This window comes from Cherax quadricarinatus, chromosome 21 (assembly GCF_038502225.1).
Source record: "Cherax quadricarinatus isolate ZL_2023a chromosome 21, ASM3850222v1, whole genome shotgun sequence".
Lineage (NCBI taxonomy): Eukaryota > Metazoa > Arthropoda > Malacostraca > Decapoda > Parastacidae > Cherax > Cherax quadricarinatus.
The window spans coordinates 26,295,928-26,320,684 of NC_091312.1; the positions used below are offsets into that span (position 1 = coordinate 26,295,928).

General features: G+C 39.1%; 1 protein-coding gene across 3 annotated transcripts in view; it reads left to right on the forward strand.

Moving 5' to 3' along the window:
- LOC128688996 (terminal uridylyltransferase 4) overlaps positions 1-24,757 on the forward strand; it is a 129,584-nt gene that overhangs the window by 15,343 nt on the left and 89,484 nt on the right. For all 3 annotated transcript variants that reach the window (XM_070087348.1, XM_070087350.1, XM_070087349.1), the window contains exons 3-8: positions 465-538; positions 3,841-4,234; positions 13,754-13,870; positions 17,836-18,013; positions 18,786-18,936; positions 19,275-19,461. In XM_070087348.1, coding sequence (XP_069943449.1) covers positions 465-538; positions 3,841-4,234; positions 13,754-13,870; positions 17,836-18,013; positions 18,786-18,936; positions 19,275-19,461 — 1,101 coding nt within the window. The remainder of the gene's footprint in view (positions 1-464; positions 539-3,840; positions 4,235-13,753; positions 13,871-17,835; positions 18,014-18,785; positions 18,937-19,274; positions 19,462-24,757) is intronic.

The following is a 24,757-nucleotide window of genomic DNA, read 5'->3' on the forward strand; positions in this document are numbered from 1 at the left end:
ACTTGCTTAACATCTAAAACCTCTCCCTCTCCTCTGTATACCTCTCTTCCCCACTATTTTTTTGTATCCCAAACTTATTCTGATCCACATTGTTTCTTAAATTTTACACCTATACCCCTCTTTGTCCTTCCACTGTTGATCATTCTTTTGCTGTAGTTCTCTCAGATACCCCTGATTTAATCCTAATCGCTTCTCCCCACTGAAATTCACTTCTTTTCCCTTTAGTTTTGTTATGCTTCTTTTCATTTGTAACAGTCACAATCAATCCCTTCTTATAATCCGCACTCGAATCTTTTATTAACAAAGCATCTTGCCTGTGCTCCAGGCTTTATTAGTCAAATACAATGTAGATGAATACACCCTTCAGTACAGGCAAAACATTTTGTCAAAGATTCCTAGTGTCGCATGTGTCAATATTGTACGTATACCATTTATAAGATAATGACTTTGTCATTGCTCCATAGGGTCAACTTACACACGAGCACTTCGAAAGGTCAGGCAGTCCCTCCAATAAGCAACAGCGCTGGGATAACAACAGGTAAATTAATTAATTCTGATTAAGCTTGCTGTTTAATTCTTGTTTTATAAGTTGTTATATTGTACAGTACCTAACATTACTTGCTGTATCTGTCTCATTACTTAATTTTTCCTACTGTGAGTACAGTCTATATTTTTAAATTCAGAGTTATTAGGTCTGAGGATCTTATGCATTATTGATTTTACTAATTATAAGAATAAGAATAGTTTCTAGCTGAGCTCCCTTTTTTTTCCCAACTACCTTAAGTCAAACAGAGAGTCAGAAAATTAGGCATTTAGGCAAAAGAACAAATAATTTAAAGTTGACATATTAACTTTGACATTTTATACATATAAATATAGAAAGTAAATATATATCAAAATGCAGTGGAACCCCAGTTTTCGTCCTTAATCCGTTCCAGAAGGTTGGTTGAAATCCGAAATGGACGAAAATCGAAGTAATATTTCCCATAAGAAATAATGTAACTCTAATTAATCCATTTCAGACATCCAAAAATATTAACAAAAAATACATTTTATAGAGAATAACTGTAGTTTTACATACAGAAAACAATGAGAAATAAATATAAAGCACTAATTTTAATGGATAAATGAACATTTAAATCACTTTATTGAGAACTTTTGTTAGTATATTCTTTACAAGATCTGCATGCAGCTGCCTTGCCTTCTCACAAATTATTGCCTCCACAACACTATCTCCCGCTAACTGTTTTTCGTTGATCCACACCACCACCAACAACAACAACTCAACATCTTCGATTGTTTGCCATCACTACCACCCTCTACCACCATCACTACCACCCTCTGCCACCTTCACTACCACCCTCTGCCACCTTCACTACCACCCTCTGCCACCTTCACTACCACCCTCTGCCACCCTCACTACCACTCTCTGCCACCTTCACTACCACCCTCTGCCACCTTCTCTACCACCCTCTGCCACCATTACTACCACCCTCTACCACCATCACTACCACCCTCTACCACCATCACTACCACCGTCTACCTTTGTAGAGGGTGGTAGTGATTTTCTCCACAAAACTTTTGTGGAGTATTGCTCACTGAAAAAGTAATAGAGGCAGACTTAGTCACATACGTGTGAGCGGCCGTGTCCTGGGCAAGTGGACGCGTCTGATATGGGCGATTTCCGAGCGGAGGTACAAAATCCAGGGTAAAATTGTGCCCAAAAAAGTGGCCGAAAGCCGAATTGTATGATATCCACACCGGACAAAATCCAGGGCTCCACTGTAATAGTTTACTTAAAACTACAGTGGAACCTCGGTACTCAAACAGCCCCCTTCTTGAACAAAGCTTGGCACTCGACCAAACAAACATGACCTGCCAGAACTTTGCTGTAAACTATTTCATGTTTCTTAGCATTTTTTGGTGTTTTTTGTATATTGTATAAAGTCACCATAGGGCCTATGAACTTTAGTGATAACAGCCAACCAAAAAGATAATTGGTTGGGTAGAATTTGTTTGATACTCGAACGGATCAGCACCTGAACAGCCTTCTGGAATGAATTAAGTTTGAGTACCGAGGTTCCACTGTACTTTCCTTAATGAATAAAGATTTTACCTAAGTGACAAGCCGTAAACAGTTACCTAGAAAAGGGCGAAGCCAGGACTGGCAGTGATTATGTAAGACAAGGGAAGCCATTTCATAGTGTGGAACATGTGTCACCACCTATGACCACGTATATCACATGACACATTCATATTACAGTACTCTCTTTTTATTTCTAAAATGTCCTCTCAGCTTTGGTAAGTTCATTATTGATGTATTACTGTATTACATTGGAGTGACTTTTTTTTGTTTGATTTGCTGTTGGAGTATAAGTAAGGTAATATCCATGAAGGGTTTCAGGGCAAATAGCTAGCTGGACTTGAATTCTAGAGGTGGGAAATACAGTACCTGCACTCTGAAAAATGGGTGAGGATGTTGCATGTTGTTGGATAGTTTAAATTGTAATGTCCATGGTGTAATGTTATGGTGCAGGTGTTTTTCTTTGGAATATCCTGCCTTGGTGGGACCCCATGAGCCAAAAGATCCAGGGGTGTTTAGCACATCTCCATGCACAGCTCAAAGATGTGGAGTTCTGTTGGTGCCCAGGTCATTTTGATATCCTGGGAAATGAGTGGGTGGATGCAGAGGCAAAGGCTTCAGTAAGTAGGCCACTCTACAGTAGACCTTTTGCCATACAGTGACTTAAAAGGCCATATCCACAGATATATCCTTGGGAAGTAGTGGACCCGGTGGACCCTGCAGACTAGCAGCAAGTTATGTACGTTTGACCCTCCTTCAACAAGAATTGTCACTTTGAGATGAATCTCTCTCAGTTGAGAATTGGGCACACATTTCTCACCCATAGGCACCTGTTCTTGGGTGCTCCTGCCCCTCTCCCCTTCCCCTGTATAACATGTGATATGTTGATAAATGACACTTGTGCAACATTTGAGTATCTTTAATCTGGAAATATTTTCCAGCCACTGGCAGTACAGAGAATGGTGTATTGGACTGAAGAAGCCACTGGCTGGTGAAACACTTCCAGATTAAAGATACCCAAATGTTGCACAAGTGTGTCAGTTATCAACCTTTCGATTTTCTAAACTGTTCATACAAACTTGTGACATGCTGCTGGCTGGAGCACGTTATATGTATTGGTTTGTTTATGGTTTAGGCATTTCTACTTTCGTTGTGGTTTTTAGAATTACCTGGATGTCTGTAGGGACTTTAGGAAACTTTTAGACCAATCTTTTGATATTAACAATTTAAGGAGTTTTGTTTTTAATTGTTATGATATTTATTGGTGTTGAGTATTTGTTTGTTATTTTTTCCATGTTTGTCTTGTGTGTTGTATATATTTTTTATGGGCATGATTGCTGAGTTGATCTATCATGGCAATGTGGTCTGAAAATATCAAAACAGCAACTACTGGTAGGATCAACTGATGTGTTAAACTCAATCCTTGACTTTCTCATTCTGGACCCTTGTTTTGAATGATTAACTGCTGATGGTTTTGAAATCTGGATATCCCCTACAACTAAGAATCAGATTTGAGTATTGGTGATTTTATTGTGGAGCTTAGTTTTTCCTGTTGCTGAAAGTTGAGTAGTGTATATTTATGTAAATTAAGCATTGTGCTATTTATTGACTATACACTAATGTGCATACTCTTAAGATACTACTAGCAATTTTAGACTTTTCATTTTCTTCAACTTGGAAAAAAAAGATTTTGTATTATAGTTTTGACATAAGATAAAATCATCAGAATTGAGCCTTAAAATTATTTTAATTGACAGATACCATGATGGGCGACATCGAGTGGACAGTTACGGAAGCCCTGGTAGAACCAATCCTAGATATGGCAATTACGATCAATGCCGCACTCCTCCTCATAGATATGACATAAGGCAACGTGCAGAAAGTTACGGGAGTCCAAGTAGAAGCAATCATAGACAAGGAAGCAATGATCGTGGCTATATTGGTAGTCCCCGAAACCAGCATCAATTTCAGCATCAGCACAGAGGTCCTCTTAAAGATCAAAGGGACATGCGGGTGAATGGGCCAAGAAAGATAAATTCTTCAGTGAATTCTCAAATGGCTGTGGGATCTGATGCTGAGAGTCCAGATTTTCAACCTAGTCCAGAAATTTTAGCAGAACTTGAAGAGCAGTTTTTATTTCCTCTTAAAAAAGTAAGAATTTTTTAGTACTGTACTTATTTAAAAATTATAGGGGAATAAGTTTACTGAGATACAAGCAACTATTGGTAGAAAGGTGGTCTAGTGCATGTATGGGTAGTGGGGGAGGGGTTGAAGAGGGATGGGATAGTTTTAAAAATGCAGTATTAAAATGTGGGGCAGAAGTTTGTGGCTATAGGAGGGTGGGTGCAGGAGGAAAGAGGAGTGATTGGTGGAATGATGAGGTAAAGGGTGCAATAAAAGAGAAAAAGAGGCTTTTACAAAGCAGAAGTGATATAAGAAGGGCAGTGTATATGGAGGGTAAGAAAAGTGAAAGAGAGTGGTGAGAGAGTGCAAAAGGAGGGCAGATGGCAGACTAGGAGAGGCACTGTCAAGAAATTTTACTGAGAATAAGAAAAAATTTTGGAGTGAGATAAACAAGTTAAGAAAGCCTAGGGAATGAATGGATTTGTCAGTTAAAAACAGAGTAGGGCAGTTAGTAGAAGGGGAGCTGGAGGTATTGAGTAGATGGCGGGAATATTTTGAGGAACTTTTAAATGTCGGTGAAGGGAGGCAGTAATTTCATGCACCGGCCAGGGAGATATAATATCTTTTAGAAGTGAAGAAGAGCAGGATGTGTGTGTGGGGAAGGTGCGTGAGGCATTACGTAGAATGAAAGGGGGTAAAGCAGCTGGAACTGATGAGATCATGACGGAAATGTTAAAAGCAGGGGGGGATATAGTGTTGGAGTGGTTGGTATTTTTGTTTAATAAATGTATGAAAGAGGGGGAAAGTACCTAGGGATTGGCAGAGAGTGTGTATAATTCTTTTATATAAAGGGAAAGGGGACAAAAGAGATTGTAAAAATTATAAGGGAATAAGTTTACTGATAATGGGAGCCCTTTGATTGAACTTCGTATAGAAAGGGGTTTAGTTATAGGTAATACATATTTTAAGAAAAAGAGGATAAATAAGTATACAAGGTATGATGTAGGGCGAAATGACAGTAGTTTGTTGGATTATGTATTGGTAGATAAAAGACTGTTGAGTAGACTTCAGGATGTACATGTTTATTGAGGGGCCACAGACATATCAGATCACTTTCTAGTTGTAGCTACACTGAGAGTAAAAGGTAGATGGGATACAAGGAGAATAGAAGCATCAGGGAAGAGAGAGGTAAAGGTTTATAAACTAAAAGAGGAGGCAGTTAGGGTAAGATATAAACAGCTATTGGAGGATAGATGGGCTAATGAGAGCATAGGCAATGGGGTCGAAGAGGTATGGGGTAGGTTTAAAAATGTAGTGTTAGAGTGTTCAGCAGAAGTTTGTGGTTACAGGAAAGTGGGTGCGGGAGGGAAGAGGAGCGATTGGTGGAATGATGATGTAAAGAGAGTAGTAAGGGAGAAAAAGTTAGCATATGAGAAGTTTTTACAAAGTAGAAGTGATGCAAGGAGGGAAGAGTATATGGAGAAAAAGAGAGAGGTTAAGAGAGTGGTGAAGCAGTGTAAAAAGAGAGCAAATGAGAGAGTGGGTGAGATGTTATCAACAAATTTTGTTGAAAATAAGAAAAAGTTTTGGAGTGAGATTAACAAGTTAAGGAAGCCTAGAGAACAAATGGATTTGTCAGTTAAAAATAGGAGAGGAGAGTTATTAAATGGAGAGTTAAAGGTATTGGGAAGATGGAGGGAATATTTTGAGGAATTGTTAAATGTTGATGAAGATAGGGAAGCTGTGATTTCGTGTATAGGGCAAGGAGGAATAACATCTTGTAGGAGTGAGGAAGAGTCAGTTGTGAGTGTGGGGGAAGTTCGTGAGGCAGTAGGTAAAATGAAAGGGGGTAAGGCAGCCGGGATTGATGGGATAAAGATAGAAATGTTAAAAGCAGGTGGGGATATAGTTTTGGAGTGGTTGGTGCAATTATTTAATAAATGTATGGAAGAGGGTAAGGTACCTAGGGATTGGCAGAGAGCATGCATAGTTCCTTTGTATAAAGGCAAAGGGGACAAAAGAGAGTGCAAAAATTATAGGGGGATAAGTCTGTTGAGTATACCTGGTAAAGTGTATGGTAGAGTTGTTATTGAAAGAATTAAGAGTAAGACGGAGAATAGGATAGCAGATGAACGAGGAGGCTTTAGGAAAGGTAGGGGGTGTGTGGACCAGGTGTTTACAGTGAAACATATAAGTGAACAGTATTTATATAAGGCTAAAGAGGTCTTTGTGGCATTTATGGATTTGGAAAAGGCGTATGACAGGGTGGATAGGGGGGCAATGTGGCAGATGTTGCAGGTGTGTGGTGTAGGAGGTAGGTTACTGAAAGCAGTGAAAGAGTTTTTACGAGGATAGTGAGGCTCAAGTTAGAGTATGTAGGAAAGAGGGAAATTATTTCCCAGTAAAAGTAGGCCTTAGACAAGGATGTGTGATGTCACCGTGGTTGTTTAATATATATATAGATGGGGCTGTAAGAGAAGTAAATGCGAGGGGTCTTGGCAAGAGGCGTGAAGTTAAAAGATAAAGAATCACACATAAAGTGGGAGTTGTCACAGTTGCTCTTTGCTGATGACACTGTGCTCTTGGGAGATTCTGAAGAGAAGTTGCAGAGATTGGTGGATGAATTTGGTAGGGTGTGCAAAAGAAGAAAATTAAAAGTGAATACAGGAAAGAGTAAGGTAATGAGGATAACAAAAAGATTAGGTGATGAAAGATTGGATATCAGATTGGAGGGAGAGAGTATGGAGGAGGTGAATGTATTCAGATATTTGGGAGTGAATGTGTCAGCGGATGGGTCTATGAAAGATGAGGTGAATCATAGAATTGATGAGGGGAAAAGGGTGAGTGGTGCACTTAGGAGTCTGTAGAGACAAAGAACTTTGTCCTTGGAGGCAAAGAGGGGAATGTATGAGAGTATAGTTTTACCAACGCTCTTATATGGGTGTGAAGCATGGGTGATGAATGTTGCAGCAAGGAGAAGACTGGAGGCAGTGGAGATGTGATGTCTGAGGGCAATGTGTGGTGTGAATATAATGCAGAGAATTCGTAGTTTGGAAGTTAGGAGGAGGTGCGGGATTACCAAAACTGTTGTCCAGAGGGCTGAGGAAGGGTTGTTGAGGTGGTTCGGACATGTAGAGAGAATGGAGCGAAACAGAGTGACTTCAAGAGTGTATCAGTCTGTAGTGGAAGGAAGGCGGGGTAGGGGTCAGCCTAGGAAAGGTTGGAGGGAGGGGGTAAAGGAGGTTTTGTGTGCGAGGGGCTTGGACTTCCAGCAGGCATGCGTGAGCGTGTTTGATAGGAGTGAATAGAGACAAATGGTTTTTAATACTTGACGTGCTGTTGGAGTGTGAGCAAAGTAACATTTATGAAGGGGTTCAGGGAAACCGGCAGGCCAGACTTGAGTGCTGGAGATGGGAAGTACAGTGCCTGCACTATGAAGGAGGGGTGTTAATGTTGCAGTTTAAAAACTGTAGTGCAAAGCACCTTTCTGGCAAGACAGTGATGGAGTGAATGTTGGTGAAAGTTTTTCTTTTTCGGGCCACCCTGCCTTGGTGGGAATCGGCCAGTGTGATAATAAAAAAATAAAAGTTTACTGAGTATACCAGGTAAAGTGTATGGTAGGGTTATTATTGAAAGAATTACAGGTAAGACAGAGAGCAGGACTGCAGATGAGAATGGAGGCTTTAGAGTGAGTAAGGGATGTGTAGATCAGGTGTTTACATTGAAACATATATCTTCTTTCTTTCAACACACTGGCCGTATCCCACCGAGGCGGGGTGGCAAAAAAGGAAAAATTAAAGTTACTCCTTTTACATTTAGTAATACATACAGGAGAAGGGGTTAATAGCCCCTTGCTTCTGGCATTTTAGTCACCTCTTACAACACGCATGGCTTACGGAGGAAGAATTCTGTTCCACTTTACCATGGAGATGAGAAGAAATAAACAAGAACAAGAACTAGAAACCTTGGTAGTAGGTTGGTAGACAGCAACCGCCCAGGGAGGTACTACCGTCCTGCCAAGTAAGTGTAAAATGAAAGCCTGTAATTGTTTTACATGATGGTAGGATTGCTGGTGTCCATTTTTCTGTCTCATAAACATGCAAGGTTTCAGGTACGTCTTGCTACTTCTACTTACACTTAGGTCACACTACACATACATGTACAAGCATATATATATACACACCCCACTGAGTTTTCTTCTATTTTCTTACTAGTTCTTGTTCTTGTTTATTTCCTCTTACCTCCATGGGGAAGTGGAACAGAATTCTTCCTCCGTAAGCCATGCATGTTGTAAGAGGTGACTAAAATGCCAGGAGCAAGGGGCTAGTAACCCCTTCTCCTGTATATATTACTAAATGTAAAAGGAGTAACTTTCGTTTTTCCTTTGGGCCACCCCGCCTTGGTGGGATACGGCCAGTGTGTTGAAAGAAAAGAAAGAACTAGAAAGAAAATAGAAGAAAACCCAGAGGGGTGTGTATATATATGATTGTACATGTATGTGTAGTGTGACCTAAGTGTAAGTAGAAGTAGCAAGACGTACCTGAAGTTTTGCATGTTTATGAGACAAAAAAAAGACACCAGCAATCCTACCATTATATAAAACAATTACAGGCTTCCGTTTCACACTCACTTGGCAGGATGGTAGTACTTCCCTGTGTGGTTGCTGTCTACCAACCTACTATCTAGGTGAAACATATATGTCAACGGTATTTAGATAAAGGTAGGGAAGTTTTCATTGCTTTTATGTATTTAGAAAAGTGTGTAGAAGAGAGGGAGAATACTTCCCGGTAAAAGTAGGTCTTAGACAGGGATGTGTAATGTCACCATGGTTGTTTAATATATTTATAGATGGGGTTGTAAAAGAAGTAAATGCTAGGGTGTTCGGGAGAGGGGTGTGATTAAATTATGGGGAATCAAATTCAAAATGGGAATTGACACAGTTACTTTTTGCTGATGATACTGTGCTTATGGGAGATTCTAAAGAAAAATTGCAAAGGTTAGTGGATGAGTTTGAGAATGTGTGTAAAGGTAGAAAGTTGAAAGTGAACATAGAAAAGAGTAAGGTGATGAGGGTATCAAATGATTTAGATAAAGAAAAATTGGATATCAAATTGGGGAGGAGGAGTATGGAAGAAGTGAATGTTTTCAGATACTTGGGAGTTGACGTGTCGGCGGATGGATTTATGAAGGATGAGGTTAATCATAGAATTGATGAGGGAAAAAAGGTGAGTGGTGCGTTGAGGTATATGTGGAGTCAAAAAACGTTATCTATGGAGGCAAAGAAGGGAATGTATGAAAGTATAGTAGTACCAACACTCTTATATGGATGTGAAGCTTGGGTGGTAAATGCAGCAGCGAGGAGACGGTTGGCGGCAGTGGTGATGTCCTGTCTAAGGGCAATGTGTGGTGTAAATATTATGCAGAAAATTCGGAGTGTGGAAATTAGGAGAAGCTGTGGAGTTAATAAAAGCATTAGTCAGAGGGCAGAAGAGGGGTTGTTGAGGTGGTTTGGTCATTTAGAGAGAATGGATCAAAGTAGAATGACATGGAAAGCATATAAATCTATAGGGGAAGGAAAGAGGGGTAGGGGTCGTCCTCGAAAGGGTTGGAAAGAGGGGGTAAAGGAGGTTTTGTGGGTGAGGGGCTTGGACTTCCAGCAAGCGTGCATGAGCGTGTTAGATAGGAGTGAATGGAGACGAATGATACTTGGGACCTGACGATCTGTTGGAGTGTGAGCAGGGTAATATTTAGTGAAGGGATTCAGGGAAACCGGTTATTTTCATATAGTCGGACTTGAGTCCTGGAAATGGGAAGTACAATGCCTGCACTTTAAAGGAGGGGTTTGGGATATTGGTAGTTTGGAGGGATATGTTGTGTATCTCTATACGTATATGCTTCTAAACTGTTATATTCTGAGCACCTCTGCAAAAGCAGTGATAATGTGTGAGTGTGGTGAAAGTGTTGAATGTTGATGAAAGTATTTTCTTTTTTGGGATTTTCTTTCTTTTTTTTGGGTCACCCTGCCTCGGTGGGAGACGACCGACTTGTTGGAAAAAAAAAAAAAAAAAAATAGAGTGGATAGGGGAACAATGTGGCAGATGTTGCAAGTGTATGGAATAGGTAGTAAGTTACTAAAGGCTGTGAAGAGTTTTTATGAGGATAGTAAGGCTCAGATTAGGGTTTGTAGGAGAGAGGGAGATTACTTCCCAGTAAAAGTAGGTCTTAGACAGGGATGTGTAATGTCACCATGGTTGTTTAACATATTTATAGATGGGGTTGTGAAAGAAGTAAATGCTAGGGTGTTGAGGAGAGGGGCGGGATTAAATTATGGGGAATCAAATACTAAATGGCAGTTGACACAGTTACTTTTTGCTGATGATACTGTGCTTTTGGGGGATTCTAAAGAAAAGTTGCCAAGGTTAGTGGATGAGTTTGGGAGGGTGTGTAAAGGTAGAAAGTTGAAAGTGAACATAGATAAGAGTAAGGTGATGAGGGTATCAAATGATTTAGATAAAGAAAAATGGGTTATCAAATTGGAGGGAGTGAGTATGGAAGAAGTGAATGTTTTCAGATATTTGGGAGTTGATATGTCAGTGGATGGGTTTACGTAGGATGAGGTAAACCATAGAATTGATGAAGGAAAGAAGGTGAATGGTGCCTTGAGGTATCTTTGGAGACAAAGAACGTTATCCATGGAGTCAATGAAGGGAATGTACGAGAGTATAGTGGTACCAATACTCTTATACGGGTGTGAAGCATACGTTGTAAGTGCTGCGGCGAGGAGGTGGCTGGAGGCAGTGGAGATGTCGTGTGTAAGGGCAATGTGTGGTATAAATATTATGCAGAGAATTCATAGTGTGGAAATCAGGAGGAGGTGTGGAGTTACTGAAAGTATTAGTCAGAGGGCTGAAGAGGGCCTGTTGAAGTGGTTTGGTCATTTAGAGAGAATGGAACACAGTAGAATGACTTGGAGGGCGTATAAATCTGTAGGGGAAGGAATGCAGGGTAGGGGTCATCCTTGAAAAGGTTGGAGGGAGGGAGTAAAGGTGGTTTTGTGTGCGAGGGGCTTGTACTTCCAGCAAGTGTGTGGAGTGAATGGAAATGAATGGTTTTTGGGACTTAACGAGCTGTTGGAGTGTGAGCAGGGTAATATTTTGTGAAAGGATTCTGGGAAACCAGTTAGCTAGGCTTGAGTCATGGAAATTAAAAGTACAGTGACTGCACTTTAAAGGAGGGGTTTAGGATATTGGCAGTTTGGAGGGATATCTAAGCTGTTGTATCTGAGTGCCTCTGCAAAGACAGTGATTATTTATGAGTAATGATTAAAGTATTGAATGATGATGAAAGTATTTTCTTTATTTTTGGGTTTTTCTTTCTTTTTGGGTCACCCTGCCTTGGTGGGAAATGGCCAACATGTTAAAAAAGAAAACTTATTTAAATGGTGCATTTCAAGAGTAAATGATTATTTATATTTTGAATGTTAACCCTTTGACTGTTTCGGTCGTATATATACATCTTACGAGCCACCATGTTTGACGAATATATATTAAAAAATTCTAGCGGCTTCAAATCAAGCAGGAGAAAGCTGGTAGGCCCACATGTGAGAGAATGGGTCTGTGTGGTCAGTGTGCACCATATAAAAAAATCCTGCAGCCCGCAGTGCATAACGAGAAAAAAAAACTCCGACTGTGTTTTTTTTTATTAAAACACCAACTTTGCAGTGTATTTTTGTATAGTATTATGGTTGCATTCTCGTTTTCTTGGTCTCATTTGATAGGATGGAAAACATATTATAGAAATAGTGGTGATTTTGATTGGTTTTACTATGTAAAGAACCTTGAAATGGCGCTCAAAGTAGGGGAAATGTTTGATTTTTGCCAATGTTCAAAAGTAAACAAATGATGTCATTGTCCAATAAATGTCCAGCTAGCCATTCTGATATGCAGTCATGAATGGGTTGACATTATTTATACAATTATTACAATATTGCAGTAATCTGCATAACAGTAAATCTTCTATTTTTTGTTTGAATAAAAATTAAAAATAGAAAGCAAGAGTAATATCAGAGGGGCCTGGAGACATGACTGATGAACTAAGAAAATGTTTTTTTAGAGCCAGGAATGCCTGCAGTGTTCATTCTGGACCCTATTTTGAAATTGGCATATTTTTTTAATTTTCGTGAAATTGGCCAAATTGCAAATTTCTGACCATGTTATTGGGTAGTTGAAATCGGCAAATGGGCAGTTTCTTGTACTCATTTGATAGAACAAATGGAATTCTAAAGAAATAGCTTCGAGTTTGGTCGACTGGAACAATGGAATTAGCCGAAAATAGGGCTCAGAGTGGCCAAAATTGCTGATTCGTAAATATTGCCAAGGTCGCTAACTTTGCAAGAGTGTAATTCTCTAAGTTTTCCATCAAATTTCGCACTTTTGGTGTCATTATCATCAGGAAAAGATTCTCTATCATTTCATAAGATTTTTTTTTTTTTTTTTTTTTTTTTTCAAAAATTTTTCGACACCAGGAGACACCTCAGGATTTGGGGTTGCGACAGTCAAAGGGTTAAATTAGTGGATAGTACCATTCATCGGGATGTTGAAGACCAGTCTGGTAGGGAAAGGGGCAGTGATTTCCAGAATCATTAACAGGTACATGTATATTCTTGATGCTCATAGAAGAATTGCTTAATGAAGTATGTAAAAAAAAGTTTATTTTAAATGATTAAGTGCTTTACTAGCTTCCACTGAGATTTCACTCATTCATTAATGTAATAAATGAGAGTAGAGAACATGTTTTAACTGAATAAGTTTAAATTTTCTACATAAATAGTTTTCAATAACGACAATATGAAGAATGAGACACGTGTGCAACTTCCGTTTCATGTGTGCAATTCTCCACTGTACACAGACTTTGCAAAAGCCCTCGACAAGTGGGACCATAGTGTGATATTGTGTGCTATCACACCATGGTCCATCTCAGCCCACTGGGGCTGCATGAACCCTTTTCAAGCATTTCCATGTTAACAAGCAGTGACAGCTAGTGGAATAACTACCAAGAAAAGGATTTATTGAGTACATTTTAACTAGGTAATAGGTGATTGAAAATTAATGTTTTGAATGAAATACCATCTTTGCCTTACAGTTCAATTGGGGTACATTGATACTGGTGAAGGGCTCATGATCCAAGGAATTAGAGCTACCTTTCCTTAGATAAACCATGATCTCCCATACCCCAGGCACTGCGTGAACCCAACGAGTTCAGTGCTTACCTGCTGGTATGATTACAATGATTTGCTTCTCTTCAATGGAGGTTCCTTTGTGCTGGTGAGGGCTCTTGATCCAAGGAGCTGGACTTTTCCTCTCCTTCCTTGAATTAAACCTATATGCCTCCTATTCTCCAGGCACTATATGATCTATGTGAGTTTAGTGCTTCCCCCTGATTAAAAAAAAAGGTAATATTCCATAATACAATTTTGTGTTAAATTTGCACATATCATCTTTTTGTCTCAACTTGGTAAATGTTACTAATATTTCTTTTTGATTTCAGAAATCCATGAGATTTCCAAAGGCCAAGTACTTCTGCCGTCTATGTGATTACCATTGTGATTCCTTAGTTGTTTGTAGAAGGCATATTTCTGACACCAGACACAGGAAACTCAAGGAGGTTGGTTATAATATGCCTATATACATTATTTGATATTTTGCTTGTAGTTTATTATTGCATGCTATTTTTCTATCTTGTTAATATGACAAAAAAGGGCTGTAATGTACAGTATCATTATTTAAATTTGGAAACAAGACTTGGCATCAGTTTAGAAAGAATTTTAAATTTGATGGAAGTATTTATGAATATTATAGGTAGTAGGTTGGTAGACAGCAACCACCCAGGGAGGTACTACCGTCCTGCCAAGTGAGTGTAAAACGAAAGCCTGTAATTGTTTTTACATGATGGTAGGATTGCTGGTGTCTTTTGTCTGTCTCATAAACATGCAAGATTTCAGGTACGTCTTGCTACTTCTACTTACACTTAGGTCACACTACACATACATGTACAAGCATATATTTACACACCCCTCTGGGTTTTCTTCTATTTTCTTTCTAGTTCGTATTCTTGTTTATTTCCTCTTATCTCCATGGGGAAGTGGAACAGAATTCTTCCTCCGTAAGCCATGCGTGTTGTAAAAGGCGACTAAAATGCCGGGAACAAGGGACTAGTAACCCCTTCTCCTGTATATATTACTAAATGTAAAAGGAGAAACTTGTTTTTCCTTTTGGGCCACCCCGCCTCGGTGGGATACGGCTGGTGCGTTGAAAGAAAGAAAGAAAGATTTATGAATATATTTAAGGTTAGAATAATAGTAAGTTTGTTTAAACTTATTTGTTTATGAACAAGAAATACAACTGAAAACTCAAGGAATGGAAGAAAAAATTGTGAGTCCTATAATAATGTTGAAACATACAAAAAATACCCTGCTGCTAGTGCTTTGTTTAGATAATTATAATAAGTCAGGGTCATAATTTGGGATATGGGCACAAGATATTGAAGTTACAGGTGACCTTCATACTTAATACCCATTTGTTACCTGAAGATCATTTGCCAGTCACATCATTGTAAGTCTGTTGTTCCCATAGACACAATGTTATAGATGAGGGTTCTGTTCCTAGGAACCTGTTTCATGCCCTAAAACATATTATTCCTGGAACTGCTAACCCTCTTTTAAAGCCCAAAATTAACCTATTCTGGTTATTAGACTATGTAGCAGTACCTTATGAACTTACCATGCTTCAATATGTTTAACCTTGTTACAAAAATTTAAAGATTAGAGAATTTTTTTCCCTCATTCCAGGTTTAGATGAAAATGAAAGAACTTATGCTAAAGATTTGTGATCTGTGTTAGCTATAAAATATAATTTATTTTTAACGTTGGTTATAATTACCTGTCATGGCAGAGGGGACGTTAAATATAACATGTTTATCATCACTCTAATCTTTCTGGAAGGAAATAGAAGGATTGGTCCAATATTCACTCACCTACACTTTCAAATTGTAAGCACTATGCTTCTTAAACTCAAGTCTAGCTAGCATGTTCACATGAATCTTGATAGATCATGTTATGCTCGTACTACAATACAGCGACATGACAAACTCCATAGGCCCTCTTGTTTCCATTCTGATTTACCACGCTCATATGTGCCTGGTGGATGCTCAAGCTTTACCGTTCAATATTTCTTTCACAATCTTCTTCAAACACTGCTCCAGTTGCTCTTTACACCCCCCACCCACTCTAGATTTATGCACTTTTATCTACTCAGCTTTGAAGAAAACATTAATGAAGTGCTCCCATGGTTTTAACTGACAATTGATCAAAGAGAAATAATGCAAGCCATGGCTAAACATCGTAGGCCTGTTTCTTTTGATTAATGTTAATGATAAGGATTGTATTTTCTTTTAGACATGAATCTTTGAAATATTCTTGGAAAGTATAAAATGCACCTGACCTTTTTGAAAATATTAGATGTCATTGACATAAGTAAAAAAAAAGTCAATGTTTGTAGTCATGGACAAAAGTTCATTCCTTGGTTTCACTGCATCAGTTTGTCCCCAATGTTGACACTGATCTGTACAGCTCTTACCCTGAATGTAGTGGACTGCAGATTTTAGAGCAAATAACATGGGTTGCATGAGAGCAAATCTACAGCCTTGCAGGTACAGTAATCACAACATTCCTATCTTTTTGAACTACAGTAAATCTATTTCTTATAACTAGTTGTAATTTTATGCTCATAAATATGTAAAATGGCTTAGTTATCTTAGCTGTAATTAAAAGTTCTGCCTGGAGCTCTAGGTACAATGGTTTGTTAAGTGTAAAATAAGTTAAATGAATTGCATTTTCTCATAGAAGCCCAGGTTATAACTTGAGCTAAGGACAATAATTTTTTTTATTATTTTTTTTTTTTTATTATTATCACACCGGCCGATTCCCACCAAGGCAGGGTGGCCCGAAAAAGAAAAACTTTCACCATCATTCACTCCATCACTGTCTTGCCAGAAGGGTGCTTTACACTACAGTTTTTAAACTGCAACATTAACACCCCTCCTTCATATCTATTTCTTATTAATTTTCTTTTCAATGATGAAATTTTAAAAAAAGTTCTCCCCAGTGATGGGTTCATTGTCTGGTGAAGACAATGTTGACATATCAACGCTTTATGAGTGCATAGCATAAAAAATTTGAAAAATGATCAAAAGAAAAAGAGAAGTATCACACTGATTTTTGTTATTGTTCTGAAGGGTTGTGATGGATCCTGGGCTGTCCAATATTAAGTTGAAGGGTTGTACTGGCCCTTATGCATATACTGTAATCAGTACTTATGCTTGATGTAGGTTCTGTGTATAGCATGTATATAGCATGTTTGATGTATGTTATTCAGATTCTTCCATAATTGTTATTTCTGGAACAAATCATCCTATTATCCAAACTCAGAAGTGTAATAAACAAACATCAGAAGCATAGACACATATGGAGATAGTAAAACAGAAGCTGAGATGAGAAATGTGTATTTGGTAATTGCATTGAGGCCATCTGCTGAAGGGGGCTTTAGTGTGACACCAATTTGTAAAGTATTCTCTATATTTTCTTGAACACAGTTCAAGAAAATATAGACACACTAGTAACTTGACCTGATATTTTCTTCTCTCCCTCTCCCTCTCCCTCTTCTCCTTTCATATATTTTCTTTCTTCTGCCTAGGTGGGTTCTGTCCTTCAGTTTTTTCCTGTTTTTGGTCCCACCCTCATGGGCCATTAGCTCTCTTGCAGTGCTTCTTTTTCTTGTCCTTAGACTTACTCCACTTCTGCTGCTTCTGCTGCCACTGCCTCCTCACTTCACTCCCCTTTCTGTCTCTTGTGCCACTATCACTACTCCCCCTGCCTACTCCCCCTGCCTACTCCCCCTGCCTACTCCCCCTGCCTACTCCCCCTACCTACTCCCCCTACCTACTCCCCCTACCTACTCCCCCTACCTACTCCCCCTACCTACTTCCCCTACCTACTTCCCCTACCTACTCCCCTACCTACTTCCCCTACCTACTTCCCCTACCTACTTCCCCTACCTACTCCCTATACCTACTCCCTATACCTACTCTCCCTACCTACTCCCCTACCTACTCCCCCTACCTACTCCCCCTACCTACTCCCCCTACCTACTCCCCCTACCTACTCCCCCTACCTACTACTCCCCTACCTACTCCCCCTACCTACTCCCTCTACCTACTCCCCCTACCTACTCCCCCTACCTACTCCCCCTTACCTACTCCCCTACCTACTCCTCCCTACCTACTCCTCCCTACCTACTACTATTACTATCACTCCCACTACCACATTACCACTACTCCATTTCCTTTTTCTTCCTCTCTCTCTCTCCTGTCCCTGTCCTCGTGTGTTAATGTGTGTAGTCAATGGCTCAAGTCTGACCGAAACCTTGTCATAAGCTTCTGTCCTATGTGCAGGTTATTTGTGTGTTGTTCCAGTCAGGATATTGTGCCTTTTTGTTCCTTATCTCTTTTCTCTTGATCCTTCTGACTTCAAAGGACATTAACTATAACCAAATCCTTATGTTTGTCTTTTCTAGGCCAAAGCTGTAGAAACTACTCTTAAGAATGTGCCACCAGCTACGGACGAACATATTTCTTCTATTGACAAAATGGTTAAATCCATTGCTGAACAGATGAAAGTTACTCCAGATATGTTGAAACAGCGGCAGGAAGTTCTAACCCAGCTCAATGATCTTCTTGTTGCTAAAGTTGAAGGTAAGTTGTGATTAAAATTTTGACTTGGGTTTCAAGAATATACTCTTAACTATTAAACCTTTACATCTTTGCATGTTCCAGAAGATGGTTGAAAAGGTTGTAGCCTGAAGTACAGTATATACTATTTAACACTTTCTCTATTGTGACACCTAAAATTAAGTGCTGACAGTGTCACGATTTAAAAAAGGTAGAGAGACTTTTTTGAAGGTAATGACAAAAAATGTGAAATTGTATGGAAATCTTATGGAATTACACAGATGCAATGTTGGCATTCTGAGTGCAATTTACTCATTGGTTATTTTGTTATTTTTGAGTACTCTTGTAAGCCAGTTCCAATGCTCAGATCAACCCAGTTGCTAATATTTCACTAGTATGCCTTCCATTCTATAGATTCAGCATCAGAACCTGCTCATTGAGCTATCAGGGCTACCCTATAATGAGCATGGAATTTTGTAATTTGGCCAGTTTTATTCAAAGTTCAAAAAAATTACAATTTTAAAAACTAAGAGTCTGGAATAAACATACTGGGAACTCTAGCTGCTTATGCAATGTTTCATCTGTTCATTAATCACATCCCCAGGCTTCTAGGAGTCACACTTGGCTAAATGTATTGTCACATTGTCATGTGACACTGAATTTCAATAGCTTTTGCCATCTGTTTGGCGTATATTTAGTAATATCGAATATTGCTGGAGCTTTTGATTATTGTCTTAAAAGACTTAGGTGAATGTCTTTTGTTTTCTAAGAATTAACATGTTTGTTTCTTCTGTAGGTTGTCACTTGGAGATGGTGGGTTCATCTGTGAGTGGTTTCTGCCTAAAAACAAGTGATATTAACATTGATGTTGTTATGGAAGAGAACCTTAATCCATCTACTGCTCTGTTAGCAGTAAAAGAATTAGTTGAAAAATGTGACATATACAGGTAAATGTTCAAGTGTTTTGTATGAAATAATCACTGTAGAATTTTAATTTGCAGAAGAGTTTTGTATCCTGGTTTGAAATATCACTTTAAGATTCATTAGATGAAGATACCGATGCCATCAGAATTACCAATACCACTGATACTGATTTCTTTGGCATGCTTAGAATTACAGTATCTGGTAAATTTGGCCTAAATATTTCTCATGAATTTCATATGGTAGTTATGACTTGGCTTTATTCTTCTACATATTTAATTTAGCATACAGTGGTATTGAATAAAATATGAAACAATGTAAACTATGTGCATTTAACTTCCAAAATGTTTTAACTTTTTTCCAGAGATGTAATCAATGATCTGTCATCATCTTTCCCAACTATGTCCTTCACTCATGCCAAGACCAATTTGCGTATGGTAGTAGGGGCAAGTACTACATCTTCCAAGCTTACTAATCAGTTATTGGCTGATTATGCTTCCTTGGATCCACGGGTGCCAATCTTGGGTGTGGCTTTCAGATACTGGGCTCAGGTATGATATTTTAATATTGATTTTAAAGTTAATGAATATTTTTGTTTTAAATTTATTTTAGTATCATTTGATACTGTTTTTTTTTTTTTTTCAAGTCGGCCATCTCTCACTAAGGCAGGGTGATCCAAAAAGAATGAAAATCCCCAAAAAAGAAAATACTTTCATCATCATTCAACACTTTCACCACACTCATACATAATCACTGTCTTTCCAGAGGCACTCATATGCAACAGTTTAGAAGTCCCTCCAAACTGTTAATATCCCAGACCCCTCCTTTAAAGTGCAAGCATTGTACTTTCCATTTCCAGGACTCAAGTCCGGCTAAATCTGTAATAACCGGTTTCCCTGAATCCCTTCACTAAATATTACCCTGCTCACACTCCAACAGCTCGTCAAGTCCCAAAATCCATTCGTCTCCATTTACTCCTATCGAATTAAAATTTTTGCTCTATCAATACTGCATAATATATATTACATTGCTGTAAAAATCTGTAGAGTTGTATAAATTCCCCTGATTGCAAGAGTAAATATGTTTGTATGTATGGTGTAACTCTGGGCCCACTAATTTAGATTAACTTGACAGCCAGAGGCATGTTGGTAATTCCCCTTATGCACAGGAGGAGTTTGAAGAGTCGGGAACCTCTGACACTTTTGGGATATAAATTCAAGGAAGCGCCAACTCAGAATTATGAATTTTCAATTAGGGATGGGATGATACCAAAATTTTTACCAGCATTGGTATTCAGTCTCAGGCCGATGCTGATACAGGTGTGCCATCACAAATCCAGCATGATTGGGACCTGTAGTGTGCTGGATTACTGAGTTTGCCAGATTACAGAGTGGTTAGGTTAGAATACACTTAATAAAATTAACCAACTTGACTTACTCAAGAAAGTTCATTGCACATCGGCAAAAATCGAACATTTTCGCTAATTTGAGCTCAATTTCAAGGTACTTTTCGCCGTGAAACCAATCAAAATCATATCTATTTCTGTAATATATCTTCCATGCTATCAAATGAGACCAAAAAAACAAGAATGCAACCATAAAAATCATATGAAAATGTACAGCAAAGAGGCGGCTAATGACTGAGAAGTGAACTCCCTTATTTATCATCCGTTTTTATTTTTCATTTTTGGTGTAGGTTAAGAAGCATCTTTCCGTCATACATTGCCCAAGTTTCAATAAGATAGCCCAACAAACAACTGAGAAAAAAAATATTTACCAAATATCATATATGGCAAGCCCAAGCCAGGTACTGGAAATAAATCACTTTGTCTGACTTTTTTGGGTTATCCTAGGTTCTCTATACATATGCAGCTATGTATGATAATCTATGTAACTGTATTTGTGTATACCTGAATAAACTTACTTATTTACTTACTTCTGTCGACTGAGTACAAGAAACCGCCCATTCACCAATTTCAACTACCCAATAAAGTGGTCAGAAATTGGCAACTTTGCTAATTTCACACAAATTTCAACAGATGCCAATTTCAAAATAGGGTCCAGAATAAACAATGCAGACATTCCTGGCACTAAAACAACATTTTCTCTGTTTATTAGTCACGACTCCAGGCCCCTCTTATATTACTCTTGCTTACCATTTGGAATTTTTGTTCACACAAAAAATGTTATGCAGAAAATTCAGAGTGTGGAAATTAGGAGAAGGTGTGGAGTTAATAAAAGTATTAGTCAGAGGGCTGAAGAGGGGTTGTTGAGGTGGTTTGGTCATTTAGAGAGAATGGATCAAAGTAGAATGATATGGAGAGCGTATAAATCTGTAGGGGAAGGAAGGCGGGGTAGGGGTCGTCCTTCGAAAAGGTTGGAAGGAAGGGGTAAGGGAGGTTTTGTGGGCGAGGGGCTTGGACTTCCAGCAGGTGTGCATGAGTGTGTTTGATAGGAGTGAATGGAGACGAATGGTATTTGGGACCTGACGATCTGTTGGAGTGTGAGCAGGGTAGTACTTAGTGAAGGGGAAGTGGAATAAGAATTTTTCCTCCTTAAGCCATGCGTGTTGTAAAAGTCAACTAAAATGCCGGGAACAATGGGCTAGTAACCCCTTTTCCTGCAAAGATTACTAAAAAGAATAATAAGAAAATTGTCAAAGTGGGAAGTCTGAATGTGCGTGGATGTTGTGCAAATGATAAGAAAGAGATGATTGTGGATGTTATGAATGAGAAGAAGCTGGATGTCCTGGCTTTAAGTGAAACAAAGGTGAAGGGGGTGGGAGAGTTTCAATGGAGAGGAATAAATGGGATTAGGTCAGGGGTTTCAAATAGAGTTAGAGCTAAAGAAGGAGCAGCAAAAATGTTGAAGGATAAGCTATGGCAGGAAAAGAGGGACTGTAAATGTATAAATTCAAGGCTTATGTGGAGTAAAATAAAGATTGGATGTGAAAAGTGGGTTATAGTAAGTGTGTATGCACCTGGAGAAGAGAGAAGTGTAGAGGAGAGAGAGAGATTTTGGGAAATGTTGGGGGAATGCGTGGGGAGTTTTGAATCAAGTGTGAGAGTAATGGTGGTTGGGGATTTCAATGCTAAAGTGGGTAAAAATGTAAATGGAGGGAGTAGTAGGTAAATTTGGGGTGCCAGGGGTAAATGTAAATGGGGAGCCTTTAATTGAGCTATGTGTAGAAAGAGATTTGGTAATAAGTAATACATATTTTATGAAAAAGAGGATAAATAAATATACAAGGTATGATGTAGCACGTAATGAAAGTAGCTTGTTAGATTATGTATTGGTGGATAAAAGGTTGATGGGTAGGCTCCAGGATGTACATGTTTATAGAGGGGCAACTGATATATCGGATCATTATTTAGTTGTAGCTACAGTTAGAGTAAGAGGTAGATGGGAAAAGAGGAAGGTGGCAACAACAAGTAAGAGGGAGGGGAAAGTGTATAAACTAAGGGAGGAGGAAGTTCGGGTGAGATATAAGCGACTATTGGCAGAAAGGTGGGCTAGTGCAAAGATGAGTAGCAGGGATGGGGGGGCATTGAAGAGGGTTGGAATAGTTTTAAAAATGCAGTATTAGAATGTGGGGCAGAAGTATGTGGTTATTGGAGGGTGCTGGCAGGAGGAAAGAGGAGTGATTGGTGGAATGATGAAGTAAAGGGTGTGATAAAAGAGAAAAAGGTAGCTTATGAGAAGTTTTTACAAACAGAATTGTTATACGAAGAGCAGAGTATATAGAGAGTAAAAGAAAGGTAAAGAGAGTGGTGAGAGAGTGCAAAAGGAGAGCAGATGATAGAGTGGGAGAGGCACTGTCAAGAAATTTTAATGAAAATAAGAAAAAATTTTGGAGTGAGTTAAGTTAAGAAAGCCTAGGGAAAGTATGGATTTGTCAGTTAAAAACAGAGTAGGGGAGTTAGTAGATGGGGAGAGGGAGGTATTAGGTAGATGGCGAGAATATTTTGAGGAACTTTTAAATGTTGAGGAAGAAAGGGAGGTGGTAATTTCATGCACTAACCAGGGGGGTATACCATCTTTTAGGAGTGAAGAAGAGCAGAATGTAAGTGTGGGGAGGTGCGTGAGGCATTACGTAGAATGAAAGGGGGTAAAGCAGCTGGAACTGATGGGATCATGACAGAAATGTTAAAAGCAGGGGGGGATATAGTCTTGGAGTGGTTGGTACTTTTGTTTAATAAATATATGAAAGAGGGGAAGGTACCTAGGGATTGGCAGAGAGCATGTATAGTCCCTTTATATAAAGGGAAAGGGGACAAGAGAGATTGTAAAAATTATAGAGGAATAAGTTTACCGAGTATACCAGGAAAAGTGTACGGTAGGGTTATAATTGAAAGAATTAGAGGTAAGACAGAATGTAGGATGGCGGATGAGCAAGAAGGTTTTACAGTGGGTAGGGGATGTGTAGATCAAGTGTTTACATTGAAGCATATATGTGAACAGTATTTAGATAAAGGTAGGGAAGTTTTTATTGCATTTTTGGATTTAAAAAAGGCATATGATAGTGGATAGAGGAGCAAGGTGGCAGATGTTGCAAGTATATGGAATAGGTGGCAAGTTACTAAATGCTGTAAAGAGTTTTTATGAGGATAGGGAGGCTCAGGTTAGGGTGTGTAGAAGAGAGGGAGACTACTTCTCGGTAAAAGTAGGTCTTAGACAGGGATGTGTAATGTCACCATGGTTGTTTAATATATTTATAGATGGGGTTGTAAAAGAAGTAAATGCTAGGGTGTTCAGGAGAGGGGTGGGATTAAATTTTTGGGAATCAAATTCAAAATGGGAATTGACACAGTTACTTTTTGCTGATGATACTGTGCTTATGGGAGATTCTAAAGAAAAATTGCAAAGGTTAGTGGATGAGTTTGAGAATGTGTGTAAAGGTAGAAAGTTGAAAGTGAACATAGAAAAGAGTAAGGTGATGAGGGTATCAAATGATTTAGATAAAGAAAAATTGGATATCAAATTGGGGAGGAGGAGTATGGAAGAAGTGAATGTTTTCAGATACTTGGGAGTTGACGTGACGGCGGATGGATTTATGATGGATTTATGATTGTTTCAGGCCCCTCTCTGAAACTGTCATTCTATGTCGACAAATATTAAAAAAAAAAAAATTTATTTTTTCTTATGAAAATGTTAAGATTATTTTTCTGAGTATTTTAGTCCCCAAAAAAAATTTTTGCCATCGGTACTTACCGAGATATAGAGCCGTGAAGTTTGCAGAAAATGAGCCGCATATGGCAACAGCGGCGACTGCCGCTCACCCTCACCCGGTAAACTTTAGTTTACTTGTAATTGAAGGTTTTTTGTTTTTTTTTTTCACTATTTTATTTTTTCACATAACTTATGTGGCCTATGAGACCAAAGTAAGGTGCAATGTACATATATACACTCGTTGTATACAACACAATAAGCACACAAACATAATTATCAATATATTGTTTACAAAACTTGTTTACAAAAACAAACAATCCTCCTCCTCCTCCTCCTCCTCCTCCTCCTCCTCCTCCTCCTCCTCCTCCTCCTCCTCCTCCTCCTCCTCCTCCTCCTCCTCCTCCTCCTCCTCCTCCTCCTCCTCCTCCTCCTCCTCCTCCTCCTCCTCCTCCTCCTCCTCCTCCTCCTCCTCCTACTCCTCCTCCTCCTCCTCCTCCTCCTCCTCCTCCTCCTCCTCCTCCTCCTCCTCCTCCTCCTCCTACTCCTCCTCCTCCTCCTCCTCCTCCTCCTCCTCCTCCTCCTCCTCCTCCTCCTCCTCCTCCTCCTCCTCCTCCTCCTCCTTCTCCTCCTTCTCCTCCTCCTCCTCCTTCTCCTTCTCCTCCTCCTCCTCCTCCTTCTC